General features: G+C 37.1%; 2 protein-coding genes across 3 annotated transcripts in view; one reads left to right on the forward strand and one right to left on the reverse strand.

The window, feature by feature from the left end:
• Positions 1-1,652: 1,652 nt before the first annotated feature.
• On the reverse strand, positions 1,653-13,050 carry LOC134821095 (cyclin-G-associated kinase-like). The gene is made up of 22 exons (XM_063831763.1): positions 13,033-13,050; positions 12,176-12,301; positions 10,922-11,147; positions 10,686-10,795; positions 10,471-10,537; positions 9,790-9,901; positions 9,476-9,671; positions 9,218-9,340; positions 8,799-8,950; positions 8,456-8,569; positions 8,125-8,205; positions 7,771-7,956; positions 7,456-7,658; positions 7,037-7,160; positions 6,406-6,620; positions 5,977-6,203; positions 5,653-5,824; positions 5,333-5,469; positions 5,057-5,198; positions 2,934-3,112; positions 2,528-2,704; positions 1,653-2,239 (listed from the first exon to the last, which is right to left on the reverse strand). The coding sequence occupies exons 1-22, from the start codon at positions 13,048-13,050 to the stop codon at positions 2,147-2,149; spliced, it is 3,180 nt and encodes a 1,059-aa protein (XP_063687833.1). The 3' UTR covers positions 1,653-2,146.
• Positions 6,679-16,003, forward strand: part of LOC134820545 (pinopsin-like) — a 102,527-nt gene continuing 93,202 nt past the window's right edge. For both annotated transcript variants that reach the window (XM_063830978.1, XM_063830979.1), the window contains exon 1: positions 6,679-6,691. The gene's annotated coding sequence lies outside the window, so the exon portion shown is untranslated. The remainder of the gene's footprint in view (positions 6,692-16,003) is intronic.

Genomic DNA, 16,003 nt, shown 5'->3' on the forward strand with positions numbered 1-16,003 from the left:
ACAAAAACGAAGAATGCTTTCAGATTCACGTTCTACTCAAAATAATGAAAGACTAGAATTAGAGAATTTTAGCGAATTTATTGATATTAATAGCTATTGCTTTAGTACACGGAAAAAGGATGTTTTGTTTTTGAGTGATTAAAGGACCACAAATATGTATTTACCACGTTTATTTTAACTTTTTAGCCATGAGTATGATCATAGATGTTCTGTTCTTGTGTTTGAAGTTTCGGAAACCAAAGCTTATAGTAGTTATTTTGTGTGGGGCTTTTTACAAGAATCAGTTTTATTAATATCTGGTTGAACTTTTTATTTCTAGTATCGTTATGAGCAGTTTGTTTTGGAATTCTAGGGCTTCGTTTTACTATTTATATTCCCGTTTTTTAGTTTATACTTTACGAATCCTTTATAACTGCCATTAAATGCAAAGGTTTAGAATTTTAGATACTAGCTGAAAAAGCTGGAGAACATTTGAAGAGTGATCTTCACAAAATCGTACTTTCGTATCATTTATTAACTGCGTTTTTCTTAGTCTAGTTTAACCATATTTAATAAATAGAAAGTCGTAAAATCAAAAAAAACACAACCATTTGGATTGGACATATTAAAATAAATCGTATTAAGAACAGTTTGTTACAATTTGAATTCACATTTCTCTTCCACAATTCCGCCGTTTATAACCAGGTCCTCAACGTTGATAAATTCAGCTTTATGTCCGCTGATCAGGAATGCATAAATTCTAAGACCTTTATTGACACTAAACTCGTTTACTCTAATATTCTGACAAACAACCCATCAAGTGTGATATTATCAGGAAATATGCAAACATAATGTGAATAAAAATAACTCTGTAATGTGCTCATCATGGTATTTCGCACAGGTATTCGCTACCTAATTGTAACTAAATAAACTGGGTCAGCTAGCAGAGTTGAAACTTATTATATATTATTTTATTGATTTCTTCGCATCGGTAACTTGTCAATTAACGATAACGCGAACACAAAAAACTGCTCATTTACTAGAAAAATACAAAAATTGGCCCAGGTCAATATCATTAAAAATATGTCGTATATTATTATATCTGGGTGAAATATGTCATGGTTTTTATCACCCGATGGGGCATTTTTGGGCCCCACAATGATCCAAATTGGCAAAGCCCGATCCAGGGGGACAAAGCCTGCTACAGGCGAGTCCTAGAAAAATTTATTAAAAAATTCTTAACTTTTTTGATATAATTTTTCAAACACAAGGATATTTTTTATATGATATCCCCCGTCAGATATTTAGATCCATGTCAAATATGCGCTCATCTGATCAAATATGCGGGGACGTTTTTCATGTCAAGTTTTGCCTGTAAAATACAGGTAAAAATATGCGTGAACTTTCTCAGATATTTGTAAATCATGACATGATGTCAAGATTTCGGATGTCATGATTTCGGATGTCATGAAAATATCAAAATATTCGCAAAATTTTTTCAAGAAATTTTTTCGAAAAAATTTTTTTAAAAAGGAATTCTGTAATCAACTATTTGTGAAATTAAATTAATTTGTAACAAAATTTAACAATAATTTTGTTATGTCGTGGTTTTCCTTCGAAATATGTCGTATATTAATATGCGAAATATGTAATGATATTGACCTGGGAAAATTGGTTGACTGAAATACCTTAAATGGAACAAACGAAAATTGCCCCGACCTTGCCTTGGTCTATCTTCACAACCTAAAATTGAAAAGGCCAGTTCAAAAAGGGACGAGGTATCCTCCCCTTTCCTCAAATGGTAAAATCGCCAAATAACATAATCATTCGGCCTCCCCAATTCTATTATAATTCCATTTAAAACTTATGATGCAAAATCGTAAACAAATCAATCGTTGACTAGCAACCTCATTCTTATCATTTAATTACACATTATTAAGAGATTCACATTTAAAAGAAATTTTAAAATTAGGTCTAAACCATGCCTAGTAAAAGACCATGCCGGTACAAAATCGATGCCAACTTAAATTCGACTCAACACACTATTTATGTACATTCCACTTGGTGTTTTCTCATTCCAGACTCTCTCGATTTGAACAACACTATACACAGGGTACACGGTACACAAATACATCCACCAGGCACTTGGTGCATGAACACTGAATGATTACTGCAGTTCCGCCTCCTCGAAGGCGGTGTAGGCGTCGTTTAGCTCAGTTTGTATTGCTACAGATAAGTCTTCGTGGTCTGTTCCGATTTGCTGATATGGAAGAAGAAAGTTAAAATCGGTAGTACTACAAAATACCTCTTACAATCTGTGAAGAAAGGGAACAACTGCGGTAAATCGAGACTAGGTAAATCGAGACTAGGTAAATCGAGACTTGCAGTGTAGTATTAATTGGGGTGTACTATAACTTAAATTAAGCAATATTGATAACTACATAATAATATAAAACAAATATTTATTTATAAGAAAGGGAAGATTGGATAGCAATGAATACTTGTAGAACAATAAATCAAACAGAACAATAAATAAAACAGAACGAACCTTGTCAGGGTGAACAACCCGGCTGGCGTTTCTGTACATTTTCTTAACTTGATTTGGTTCTATCATGAGATGCATGCCCGGTTTAGGCCACCTATCTTCACCGTCCCATAACACATCACCCAGCGTAGATAGGAGAGCTCGGATATTACCTTCTTTTCCTCGCAACCAGTCCATTATCTGCCAAGAGAATACGTTAGAGAATACTGTTTTTATAGGCCAAATAGATAGAATTTCTGGGTAATTAACAGCTATTGACCTCCATTTTGGGCCGTGGTCCTGTGCAAAAACCATAAGCAAATTTGTATCCCAGCCCTAATGTGAAATCACAAATTGTACCTTAAAACATGAAACTCGCACTAGATGTAAACGTAAGCTCAATGAAGATGAGTACGGAACGTAACCCTACCTTTAGCTTGACCGGGTCTGTCGTCCTCTCCAGTTCTTCTCTCCTTTGTTCCATGAGAGTTGCTTTAGGAGCGGCGGCGTGGGAGGTGAACTTCTGTCCTGATAACAGGTCTCCAAAAGCATCTTTTGAAGCAGATGAAGTGTGCTGTTGCCAGGGCTTTTCGTTACCGAATACTGAACCTATGAGGAACATTCTTCAGCTTGATTGTCTAAACAAATGTGTACTTATCTTATTGCATGTGTAAATTATTTAGTTATTTGTTGTGAACCTGAATAAAGATTCCATTACTAAGCTGCTTGAAAATGTAAGCCGTAAATCTGAAAAATGTAAAGTCCAATATTACTGCATCTGGTGGTTTGATTTTGTATGCGAAATAAGATATACTTGTGTGTATCATGGACAGTTGAAGTGTTCTTTAAGCCCACACACCAGTTTTTCGTTAAATAACCTGTGATGTGATAAAACTAAACAAGAGTATAAACTTGAACCATACCCCCTGACAAACAAAACATAAACTGACAGTCTTCTTCAACACTCAACAGTGTCAAACTAAATTAGTGGAGTTCGGTACTCGGTAGATCAATCATTTGATTCGATTTGACTGCAGCAATATATGTATAATACACATTTGTATTGAAATATTTCTACCACTACCACTACTACATGTACAGTAACTTATTTTCTGTTTTATGGCTCACGCATCTCCTTGAGTCAGCAAAATCAAAAGGCAAGGACAAGGCTATGTCAAATTTTCCAAACAACGTTGGTTGTGAATACTTTAATCATCACAGCCACGGGAACATAGAGATAATACTGGAGGATGGGGAGAAACTGAAGGTGAACTCAATCGTGCTGGCTATGAACAGTCCAGTCCTAAAGGCAATGATAGAGGAAAACCATCGAACCACGATAGAAATGGACGATTTCGGATCGACTGCCTGCCGAATTTTCATAAGAGGATTTTATGTCAGACTGAAAGGATTTTATGGGGGAGTTAAGTCTATTACGAGGGAAACATTCAGAGATTTGAGCAAGATGGCATATACCCTTACAGTTTACTGGGTTCAAGAAGAGTGCTTTGAATTCTTTTTGGAATTAACCAAATCACTCAAAACCGCTGAAGACGAAAAGTACTTATTGGAAGAAGCAATAGCTGCCAAGATTTACGACAAGGATTCCAGATATTTGGAAACTCTGGTCGAAAAGAAGGCGTCTTTGCTTGCGCAGAGCTCACAAAATTTCGAAGGAATGCTTGAAAATCTGGAGAATTTGTCTTTAGATCATCTCGATTTCCTCATAAGGGTTGCCAATAAAAGTCACGGAAATTACGTCCATATTGTAAGATACCAAGGGTACAAAGAATATCGTCTGTTTATTGTAGAGAAGGTCACAGAGCACATAAAGAAACTAGAAGAAATGGATAAAAACACAAGATATACGTTAAAACATCTTAAATTTACTGAGTGTGACAACTCTAAAACTGAAGTTGAAAGACATTTCCATTATAGCAATAAGGAAGGTTATACCGAGGAGTGGCCTCCATTAGAAAGCTCTAACATAAATCAAGGTGGACCAGAGAGAGATCGATCAAATGTTTTCAAAGAGGCTGTAAGAAAGATGTTTACAAGACTGATGGAGATGAGTGATATATCAGCAGAAGATCTCAAGTTGGTCCTGAGACTATCCTTAACGTCTGGTATTTAAGCGTGAAATATTAAAGATATGCAATTCAAGTGATCACAAAGAATATGTGGATTGGTTAGTTTTTACATGAGTCTGCGACTCTGCATTTCGGTAACATTTTTTTTCATTAAAAAAAAATAATTTAAAAAGCTTTTAATAAAAAGCTTTTAACGTTAATTGTTATTCATTATTATTATAGGCTGTTAAACATATTATAAGTTGTAAACATAAGCTTTAAAAAGCTACTTAGCATTAAAATTGCTTTTTACTCGTTAAAAATATGAAAGTATGCATTCGTAGATGCAGCTGCATGATAAATCTTGCAGAACAGAGTGTAGTAGTTCAATAACAAAGTTTAAAGTTAACTTCATGTCAAATTATTGCGGTCCAGAATGATTGGACACAAGCTGCGCGCGACTAAGAAACATATTACCACATACCAGAAGCATGAGTTGAAGCGAAATAATTAGGACGAGAGGAATAGGAAGGCTGATGTGATTGGGTGGTGGGTCTGGGTTGTTGGTAGGGTGTTGGGTTCGGAGCCATTGGTGTGGTTGAGGCCGCTGGCTTGTCGAAATGTATCTGTAGTTTAGTAAGGTTTAGAAACGTGAACAAATTGAATAAATTGAAACATTTTACAATAGTTGCGATGTATTGTTAATTCAAAACAAGTTCGATCATATAAACCTTTAAACATTACGGTTGTGAGATGGTACCTGGGCAGTCTTAGAATCCAGACGGAAGTCTGAGAAAGGGTCGTTAGTCTTGCGGTTGAGACTGGGTGAGTTACGGGGGGAGACGTTACGAGATCTGCTTCCGACCGGACTGCTGCTCCCACTTAATGATGTAGCACCTGCAGGGTGGAGAGAACGTGTAAATTAACTTTTAGAGCTCAACTTGTTATTACTGAATAAGCATTAAGCAGAAAAGCGGCGATATTTGATGTTAGATTAACGGTTCTTGGTTAAAATCTATCAATAATATCGATGGAAAACTTGATACTTGATACTGCAACTGTACTGGAGTCTGAACTAACCGAGTTTCTGAGGGCGAATAGGAGAAGGAATGTGGTTAGATGTGAAGCTCTGAGACTTTGGTTGAGCGGGGGTTAAGAAGGGGTCTTGTGGTTGCATGGTTGGTTGTGGGGGTGCCGAGGCCATCGGTAAACTGGCTCCGAACGGATCAAACATTTGCATAGTTGGTGCGGCCTGTGGGGAACAAAACAAATCAGATGTAAATGAGACAGTGATTAATTAATCGTCATCGCTGTTCGTGCAGCTATAAATCATTAATACGGGGAGTGCTTCAAGCCTGTCAAACTGAAAGGAAAAACTGTTGGCAGTGTTCGAGCAAAACGTACGGCGGGTGTAGGTTTCGATTCTTGAGCGGCTACTTTAGGCCTTCCGAGCATATCAAAGCTGTCGATCAAATCGTCAGCATCACCCTTTATATCCATGAGATTAATGCTCTGGTTACGTTGGTGCCCGGGACTTGGGGCGGCTTTAGGTGCTGAGGGTACTGGAGCTGGAGCTGGAGCTGCGGCGAAGAAGTTCGAGAAATCGTCATTATTAGACGAGACAGTTTGCGCTGAAAATTGTTTTGTTATAGCAACTGGTGGGGAACGTCCTCAAGAATAAATCAGTCGACGAAGTCCACATAAATCTTTGATTTTAAATTATATAATAAATATAACAGTAATTGAACAGTGTTCAATTACACCCGAAGACTGAATTTACTGACTCAGATTTCAAAAAAATAGGAGAAACCACGAAATATACTCAGTCCTTACCAGGTGCAGATGGTCTGGCCGGAGCTTTACCTCCCATCTCAGCTAAGTTTGGGGCACTGTTACTCTGAACCATACTGGTAGTTGCAGAGGGAGCGAGGAAGTCCAGTAAAACGTTATTCTCGTGTTTGCTGGGAGATTTTCTTGAAATTGGATCAGACATTGGGGTTGGTTTGTCTTCGGCTACACTTCCCATCAGGTTGATCAATTTGTCTTCACTGTAATTTTTGAAGGATTGGAGTTCATAGATTTTTGAGTTTTATTTGTATACTTTATCAAATAATTTGACGTATCAATCATAAAATATTAATATAATATAATTATTATATTAATAATTAGTTGTTGCTTGGTTTCCCAAGGAATGCTCAACTGCAAATAAACAGGAGCATTATATTTCAAACAAAGAGATACACTCAAATAGGCGGGTATACGAGCTGTTTCATGATAAAATGTAGAAAACAATACCTATCATCAATGATGATTGGTATTGTTTTCTACAATTCTACAATTCATGAAACGGTTCATATGCCCGCCTATTTAATTATTATATTATAAATATAAAAGGAGTACACGAATATTTGAATATACATCTTATATTTAAATGCAATCTTGGACTCAGAATGCAAGGACTCACGTTTGACTATTTTCATATTCATCGAAAGAATCTTCCAGTTCATCTTCATAGACGATATCCTTAGGTTTTGTCTTAGCATTTACACTTGACACGCTGGAATGTCGAGAGTCCGCCTTTTTAAATCCTGCAAAAATAACCGACAATGTCACATAATTCTATTAATACATTTTTGAATCCAGCGACAAATATCATACAACTTTATTTGCTATCTATAATAAATTGGGGTCCTTTAAAGGTATAAATGGTGGGCACGAATAACAAAAACATGAAACAAAACAAAACCACTAGATCTCCCCGATTATAATGCAAAAATCAGGTATGGTGGTGGTCTGATCAGGGAGAATCTTCATAAATAAAATATCTTAAATACTGTAGGAAACAAACTAAGGAACAGTATTGTGATATATTTGAAAATTTACCTTTGTCGGCTGTCTTGCTCATGATCCTATTGAATTCCTCATTATTGCTACAACACACCGGCGGTTTTATACCCAGGGACGAGGTGTTTATATTGTACGGTTTGTCACGTGACGGGCTGTTCCCTTGAACTGATAACGATATTGAAACGACGAAGGTTTCCTCAAATTTAGATTCGTTTCGTCCTATTCCATCCAGTCGGGACCTGAAAAGAGTTGCATAGTTTCTACATTCCATTTTATATCCGAAACATTCCTCATCAAAAACCTGTCAAATGTTTACAGGAAATTCCAAAATAACAATGAAAGGAGACATACTTAGGCAGTCTCAAAGAAGCGCACTCCGGATCCAAAAAGGAAGTATTGAAACAGATTTGGAACATCTTGATGGCAGACATTTTTCCTCCGATAAAGTTGCGCGCGTGGTACACGACTACTCTGATATCTCCACTAACTCCCATGTTTATAGACAAGTCTATCACCCCGTCTTCTGGTGAGTACGTCCTGGAATAAGTGATGTGTAGTTACTTGTAAACAATAAACATCTTTATATTATAATCAGTTATTCTTCACCCGGAAGCTCGATCTTACTAATTTCATACAATCGACCATCGTGAACAACTCATCATGCCAATATAATTATACCAATCACCATTTTGCAGGTCTATTTACCTCATGACATCAGGTTCTCGCAGAGTTGATAAAATCTTCTTTCCGTTTTCAAACACCTCCAGAAAGGGTTTGCAGTTCGACCTGTAAATAAAAAGTGGACATTACCGAATCAATTTGAGAGCGGCACTGGATATGTAGCCTGTGAGGTCATCAGGTGGCTGAATCTATTTTGGGACTAATAGTCGGTTGTGCTCCTACCTTTCATTCGGCTCCTGGAGCCGCCGTCTAATATAGTTAGAGCAGCACAATCTTTAAAGGGATAAACCATTACATATTTTGTAACATATTATTACGGTCCCCTCACAATATAATATACTGTTAAATACTGTACCTGTTTACACTGAAGAGAGGGACGGAGGAAAGGGAGAGGTCAACAAGTATAACAGTGCTGGTGTGAGTTTGAAGAGTGGTGTTGTACAGCATTGACTCTACGTACTCCACGTACCTGGAATATCACAAAGGTTTACTAATATTTCATTTAATTTCTAGCTCGAAACTTGAACTTAAAATGTACCTAGAGTACAAAATTGTCAGGACCAACTTTTATTAATTGAACTTCTACCTCGACAATTATAGACGGAGCTTTTAAAATGGAGTGATAATAATAATTTTGTTGAACATGCTCAAATGCTCAATATGTAATTACGTATAAATATAAGATTGCCAGTACCCACCGTTTCTGACTAGCACTGATGATACCCCCAGAGCTGGGATTAGCCATGTAGCGGCAGTTAGCGTAGTACTGAAGAGCCGACACAGACGATTTGTACAGACCACATGCCAGGAAATATGTTGCTAGTAGTAGGGCGGTGTTTCCAGTTCCATTCTGGAAAATAAATTTGCCTATCAATTACCGTAGGTGACGAAATAGAAGCACAAAATGTTCCAACTACATTTCCCGTGCCCGTTATTAAGAGTCGTGCATATGGGATTTCAAAACACTCATTAATAGTTGGTACACCAATGAAGAATATTATTCAACCATGCCCTTTGCAGCTATTTCGGCCAATCGATTTTATCCCTAATTTATTATGGTAGCGATTAACATAATGAGTTTTAACTTTTATCGAGAATTGAAAGAAAGAAATCTTACTGGACAATGAACGATGACAATGTTCTCAGGAGCAACAAGAAGCCATCTGTCCATGACATCAACCACGTGACACAAGGCCTTCATGGCTGGTGGGAATTGTGGGTTCCATCCAGCGTTCAGCATCTGAACGGAGATTAAGTCTTAAATTTCAAACTATTTGGTACAATAAGAAGTTATTGTGGGCTTATTATCATACGATTAAGGAAACACAAAAGGGGTTTTTATTGGTTGTAAATAAATGTAAAATTTAGTACTGACCCTTCCGCCGAAACTCTCTTTCATATAATCGTTTTCAGTGAGATTAATAAAGTAAGCAGAGTTTGCATATCTTTGCCTGACCATCTCCTCTACAGTCTCAATGGTACTAGGATCAGGGAACGAGATAGCCATGACTCGACTCGTTACTTGGGTAACTATGAGCTGTCCCTCGTCTATCTTATCGCTATTATACATACTGCGGCACCAGGTCATTAGTTTTCACTGACTTCGGGCTATTGGCCCAGTTGGTTTTAAGATTTAAAGTTATATGTCACGCTGAAGTTTTGTGAACTTAATACAATTGCTGAACAAACCTTGAAGCTTGCACAACTGCTCCAACGACTTTTTCTGATGCGGACTTTGCTTCCTTCAAAATGTTTTCCGCCCCACCTTTCAGATATCCAATCCAGGATGACTTGTTGTTTCCTGGAAATAATAACTTTCGTGTTATTGTGCAAAAAGTATCTTTGTTGTTTTATATTGTTAGAAAGTTTACATTACATAATCAGCCACTAATGACGAATCGTGCTTTGAATCGATCATTGAAGGGTCACTTGTATTGATATTTCAAGTGCCGACAGCATCTATTTGGAATGCGGAAACTAAGTAAGATCGCCTTTATTCGGTAATCCCCACTTTCCAACCAGTGCTGGGTATACCGACTTAGCCAATAATAATTTCATGTATGTTCACTGCGCGCGCGCGTATTTGTGACAAGCAAAGCGCCACATGGATGTTGCTCTTGATGCTGAAGATAAATCAAAACTAGCAATAGCTTAAGTAGACCCCGTGGGCCATCTGTTCACATAATCTTACATGGTGTGGTATTATTTTACCGATAAGTAAAGATTATAAATACCAACACATTGCTTCCTATCACAAATTCACTTTATCAGTACACTCTCTAATTCTTAAATGCTTGTAGCAACAAGGATTTCGCTAATACAAGATAATTAAAAATATGCCATATGGTTGTGAAAATACCATAAACATACCCTGTTGGATCGGTTCAGTTGGGATGGTCGGGGCTGCGCTTACTGATATTCTGCGTCTGAAATCTTCCTGAAATTGTTTTGCAGCCTGGTTAACTAGTTGCTACGATCTTTACTATCGATTTTTCTATTGACGGATACTAACTAGTAACTATTGCAAAAATAAGTTGTAAGTAATCAAAACACTAATAAATATTATAAACGGAAGTACGACTTACGAAGGGTGGTTTGTTAGGATCGAGTCCTTTATCTTTGCCAATATTATCCAGCAGACATATTATCTGCGACACGGACGGTCTGGCATCAGGATTTGTTTTAAAAACACTTCCTGGAATTAAAGGAGAGTTAATTTAGCAAAATCATTCCGGTGAATCGAACTAAAAGATAGATTTGACACGTTGCAACGCTTTAATAATAATAATGTTAAAAGCTTGTAACTTAATCTCTAACTTACGAATGACCGGGAGGAAGGGAGCGAACATCAACAAATGTTCGTTGGGTGTCTTATACTTGGCATTCACAATCGCCAGCTTATTATCATCATACGGCAGGTCAAAGTAACATATGAAGTAAAGAAAACACCCCAGGGCCCATACGTCTGATTTTGTACCAATCTCGTGGTTGGAGTAGTAGTCGATCATCTCGGGAGCGCGGTAACAGGGGGTTGTGCTGCATTGCACCTGGGTTATTTGATACTGTCTTAATGTTAGTTAACAGTGATGCTGTGTATCATGTTGTATAATGTGGTATGTAAATAAAGAGTGTTAACTTTTTAACAGTGAAGTGGAACTTCAATTACATATTATGTTAGATGCCAAGGAAGTATAACAAAGTTAATTAAAACTTATTGTGTTATTTTCTAAATCTCGAGTACTCGTACCATTTACATCACGTACAAAAATATCTGAAACTATGAGATCACGTACTGTCATTCTGCTTTCAAGGAAAAACAATAAAATAAAAAGAGCGGTTATCAATTGCTCGAGAATTCAGCCAGAACTGAACAGATTTAGTCGAGGTTAGACGGACCAGAAATTTGTTTTTGCGGAGGCCGGAGAGTCCGTTTGTTGAAATCTAACTAATAACAGTTCATACTTCATACTATTTTGCACATGTTAAATTGTAACTCGATATTTGATACCGTAATCTAGCAGTTACAATACTGCATCTGTAGTCTGTACCCATGTTACTTGTGTTACTATCTATCATTTTTTACATCTTACTCGTTAACTTATAAAACAGTGTGGGCTGTGTTTTTCAGCGGTTGTTAACAAAATATAAGTACACTAAAACCCAGATTTACCGTTAACCCCGATTCACCACGGCCATTTCTTTCCACCAAAAGAGGGCTTAACAATCATTATGCGAACAAACATTTACCGCGGATGTGTTCATTCCCCAAACCCCGCGGTTACGAACAGTTTCTTAAATAAACATTTTTTCGGCAGTTTCCAAGTAAAGGTAAGAGGCAGAAAACTTTCTGTATTGAAAAACATCTGTCAGTAAACAGATTAAAAAAAAGTTTTAAACGAACAACCATTATAAGAAGATCATATGAAAATGGTCTTAAAATTGGAGCGGGTATCACAGTCATCCAGTTTCTAAGGAATAATGTTTCCTGATACAAGTAGATAGTATCGTGTAAAGAAATAAAACTGATTGGAAAAATCAGACGATTAAAAAAAGGGTTAATTATTATAATATAAACCTCATCCTCGAGAATGGCTCGCTGTTGATGCGACCAATCCTCGGTGGGCCGCACAGCTTTGGTAGTCGCACTGCCGTAGTCGCACAGCTTTACCACCCCACTGGACGATAGGATAACGTTCTCTGCCTGCAAATATTAACCAGGTTATTTTTATTGAGACAATTCAATTATCATCATCAATGTTATACAGGTAACAATACAGGTAACTAACTATGTAACAAAATAAGGACTGAGAAGACCTGTATATTCCTTGTTATGTGACGGATGGTAACAATCAGCGCCCCCCCCCCCCCCCCCATCAGGGGACATTAATACACCCACATCATCAGAGGACTAATCGGGCAATAACATTGAACACTATAATAGTTAGTTATTAAGTTATTATAATTAATTACTTGTTAGTTTGTTAATAGTCGTATCAGTTGTTCAACGGTCTATCTGCTAAAAGACATAATAAACATAGGACATATTCTATGCGGCTAATATTACGAACAATCGTCATTTCATTCAACTTCATAGTTAATTGTATCACGCTATATTGTGCTATATTACGCTATATTGAGCTATAATACGCTATAATATTGCGTGACCTGTAACAATTTATATGAAGTACAACAGTCGGGTGCTTTTATTCTCTTTTATACAAATTACACTTTTCTGGAAATATTTCCGCGTTTATCTAAATAAACTCAGACTTATTCAGATATATATTTGATAAATATTCATTTACAAAGATATCAAAATTTGATCATCGTAAGTCAAATATGGTACACGTACTTGAGTTTGACACGCGCTAAAGTTTGACACGCCCTGAAGTTCGATTCTGTAGAATCAGACTCTAGGCTACCTGGACTCACGGTATCTGCATAGTGCATTGTGTCCACTACAAACTCATTTGCTACCCATTCTTTAACAAAGTTGTCCGAGAACACTCTCTAGAGAACACTCTCTAGAGAACACTCTCTAGAGAACACTCTCTAGAGAACACTCTCTAGAGAACACTCTCTAGAGAAACACTCCCCCCACTGAGAGAAACAAAACTTCCTCTAGAGGGCCCGCCCTTGCTTCCCCCCCCGCCTTTTTTTTGGATTTTTAATAATCAATTTATTACAGTATTATTAATCCCCGGAATCCCGTTATAATTTTTTTCCCCCTATCTAAGGCCCCCTACCCTTATAAAATAAAATTCCCCTTGTAAGACACCAGAACCCCTTTCCCTAAATGGTCCCATAGAACAAATACCGCCCCTGGAAAAGTTATACCCCCCAAGGTATGCTCAAAAAATGGTAGGAGAAAGATTCAAGATTTTTTAGACTCGATTTTCCAGTTTGCCGCGATTGGGAAAAATTTCGGTATTCGCGCAATAACAAATTTTACACATTATAGAAGCGCCTGAACTTTTTGACCCGGCCAAAATAATGTCGGCACTAGAAAACAATTTCAAAATTTTTTTTCCCAATGGACCCAAAAACCCAGCCAGCTGATTAGATATCAACTCCCACTTCCCCCTTCCCTATCAAAAACAACTACTTAAAAAAGTAAATATCCGAGATAATATTTTTTTTTCATAAAGAACCCCCCCCCCATATCCCCTCCCCCATTCCCAGAAAACCTGTTTCTGATTTGAAACCCTTATTCTTAACCTTAGTGGGGTGTCCCGCAAAAATCCAGCAAAATTAATAACAAAGGTAAGAAATGACCCTAGAAAAAAAAATTTTATCAAAAGCCGCATCATTGTCCCCCCCCACCCCCCCCCCACCAAGGGATTCACATATAGCAATGGTCCCAAGAATGTACACCTCCCTGTCCCCCAGAAGATTTTTGGATTTGGGATTGATTAATAATAAAATACCAAGGGGTTCCCCCCACAAAACTTTTTCAAGCAAGATTAGAAAATAAAGGATTGCTAACCGCTTCCGAGCCTTTTCCAAAAATCCTCCCCACCCCCGAGCACACATAAAATATTGCCCAAATTCCAACACCCAGCCTTGCGGTTGCTGCCGCCGTTAAAAATTTGTTTTCTTTACGGGGTCACAATCAAATAATTTTGTTTTAACTTTATAATCCGACCCGTTTTAACGAAACCCTTTTTCCCCCTTTTTCCTTTTATAACTAGTAATTCCTCCTATAAACTAAAACTGAAAAAAATGTTATGTAATATATAATTCAAAAACAGATAATGGCAAAACTATGTTTGCCGCACTGTGGGAAACCGTTTAAAATCCAAAAATCCGCTATTTATATAATAGCGCCAACTAAGAACTACTTTGATGAACCCCCCAGATTTTTGAACCACCCGTAGTGGCTATGTCATGCGGGTTCATCTCCCGCCTTTTTCCAAATCTAAAAGGCAAGGGTGTACACACCCCCGATTTTATTTATTCAACATTTTAATAATAAACTAATCGGTGCCCGAGAGGGGAGGGGGTTTATTTCCCCAAATGGCTTTTTTTAGTTAAACCCCCTCTTTTTAGCGTAGAAAATACTAACAATTTGACAAATTATTTAATTAAAATTCAAATTCCACCCAATTTCACTCTGATAGTGAAATAAAAAATTTTAAGAAAAAATTTTTTTCATCGATTATCCGACTAATTGAGTAAAATCTAGTTTTTTTAGAAGAGGCTGTGGGGGATTGGCACCGGAATATCAAATCATAAATTATATTTAATTTCCCCCATGAAAAAATTCCTCGAGGGGAGGCCTAGGTCCCCACCTGAAAAAATATTATTTCGGCCTAATAAAATGAATCCAGGGTTGAAACCCCCCCCCCACTCATGAACTTTTTTTATGATGAAGAAAAAAAGTAAGTTATCCAGAAAAAATTTTATCGGCACCCCGGAGTTTTGTTTCCTCGATTACTAAAACATTGAAGGCCCAAGAGATCACCCCTCCTACCCCCGCCTTCCGAAACTCCGTAAAATGCTTAAAAAAAAAACCAATAAGCATCCCCCCTCATACAAAAATCCCCGTTATTCCCCCCCCCCCGGTATTTGTACATTGCGTTCCCTTACAATACAAAAATAGGTAAGGATAATAAAATAATAAGATAACATATATAGCTAAGAAATAATTATAGCAAAATAAGTAAAAATATTAAAAAGATAAGAAATGATTAATATGATAATATATTAATTAAATTAGAGTATTACCATCAAAAGAATGTAATTTAAATTTTAAATATATATAATAAAATTAAAATAGAAAGATTAATAAGATAATTTCTAGTTAAATCTTTAACATTCCATAACTTTATAATACTTTTGGGGACACAAATTTAGTTATGTTTAAAGTACACACCCCAAGCCAGCAATTTAACAAAACAATACCACGGAATAGCACGACAAAAATATTTTTAGCACTTACAGGCTTTTGTTTTCCTGAACCCCCTCCCTTAAAAACGACCCCCCCTATAAAATCTTTATTTTTTGATCCCCCAACCCAGATAACAACCACCCTCTGGTGATTCGAAAACCCCCTTATATCCAACCAATCGAACCCTTATTTTAGGGTAAACACTCCGGGAAAGATTTGTTAAAAGGAAATAAAAACCAAAATGGCACTTTTTTTCCCATTTTGAAAAATTTTTTATTTTTCCTTTTCACATCCCTATTTTGAAAAAAGGGCGCCCCGAATAAGTTGAAAAAAGGTTACGAAAAATGGAGGTTTTTTTTTTGCAGAAAAACGTTGGAATTTAATTTTATTGAGAAACCGAATATAGGTGGGTTTAAATAAGTCCGGTGGGGGTGTCCTTTTCCTCCGTTATTCGCCCACCAATGCTAAAACGAATAAGGTTAGGGCCGGGCCGCCGCCCCCGCGAGGAATTGC

Source organism: Bolinopsis microptera, chromosome 9 (genome assembly GCF_026151205.1).
Source record: "Bolinopsis microptera isolate Bmic1 chromosome 9, MBARI_Bmic_1.0, whole genome shotgun sequence".
In the NCBI taxonomy this organism is placed as follows: Eukaryota; Metazoa; Ctenophora; class Tentaculata; order Lobata; family Bolinopsidae; genus Bolinopsis; species Bolinopsis microptera.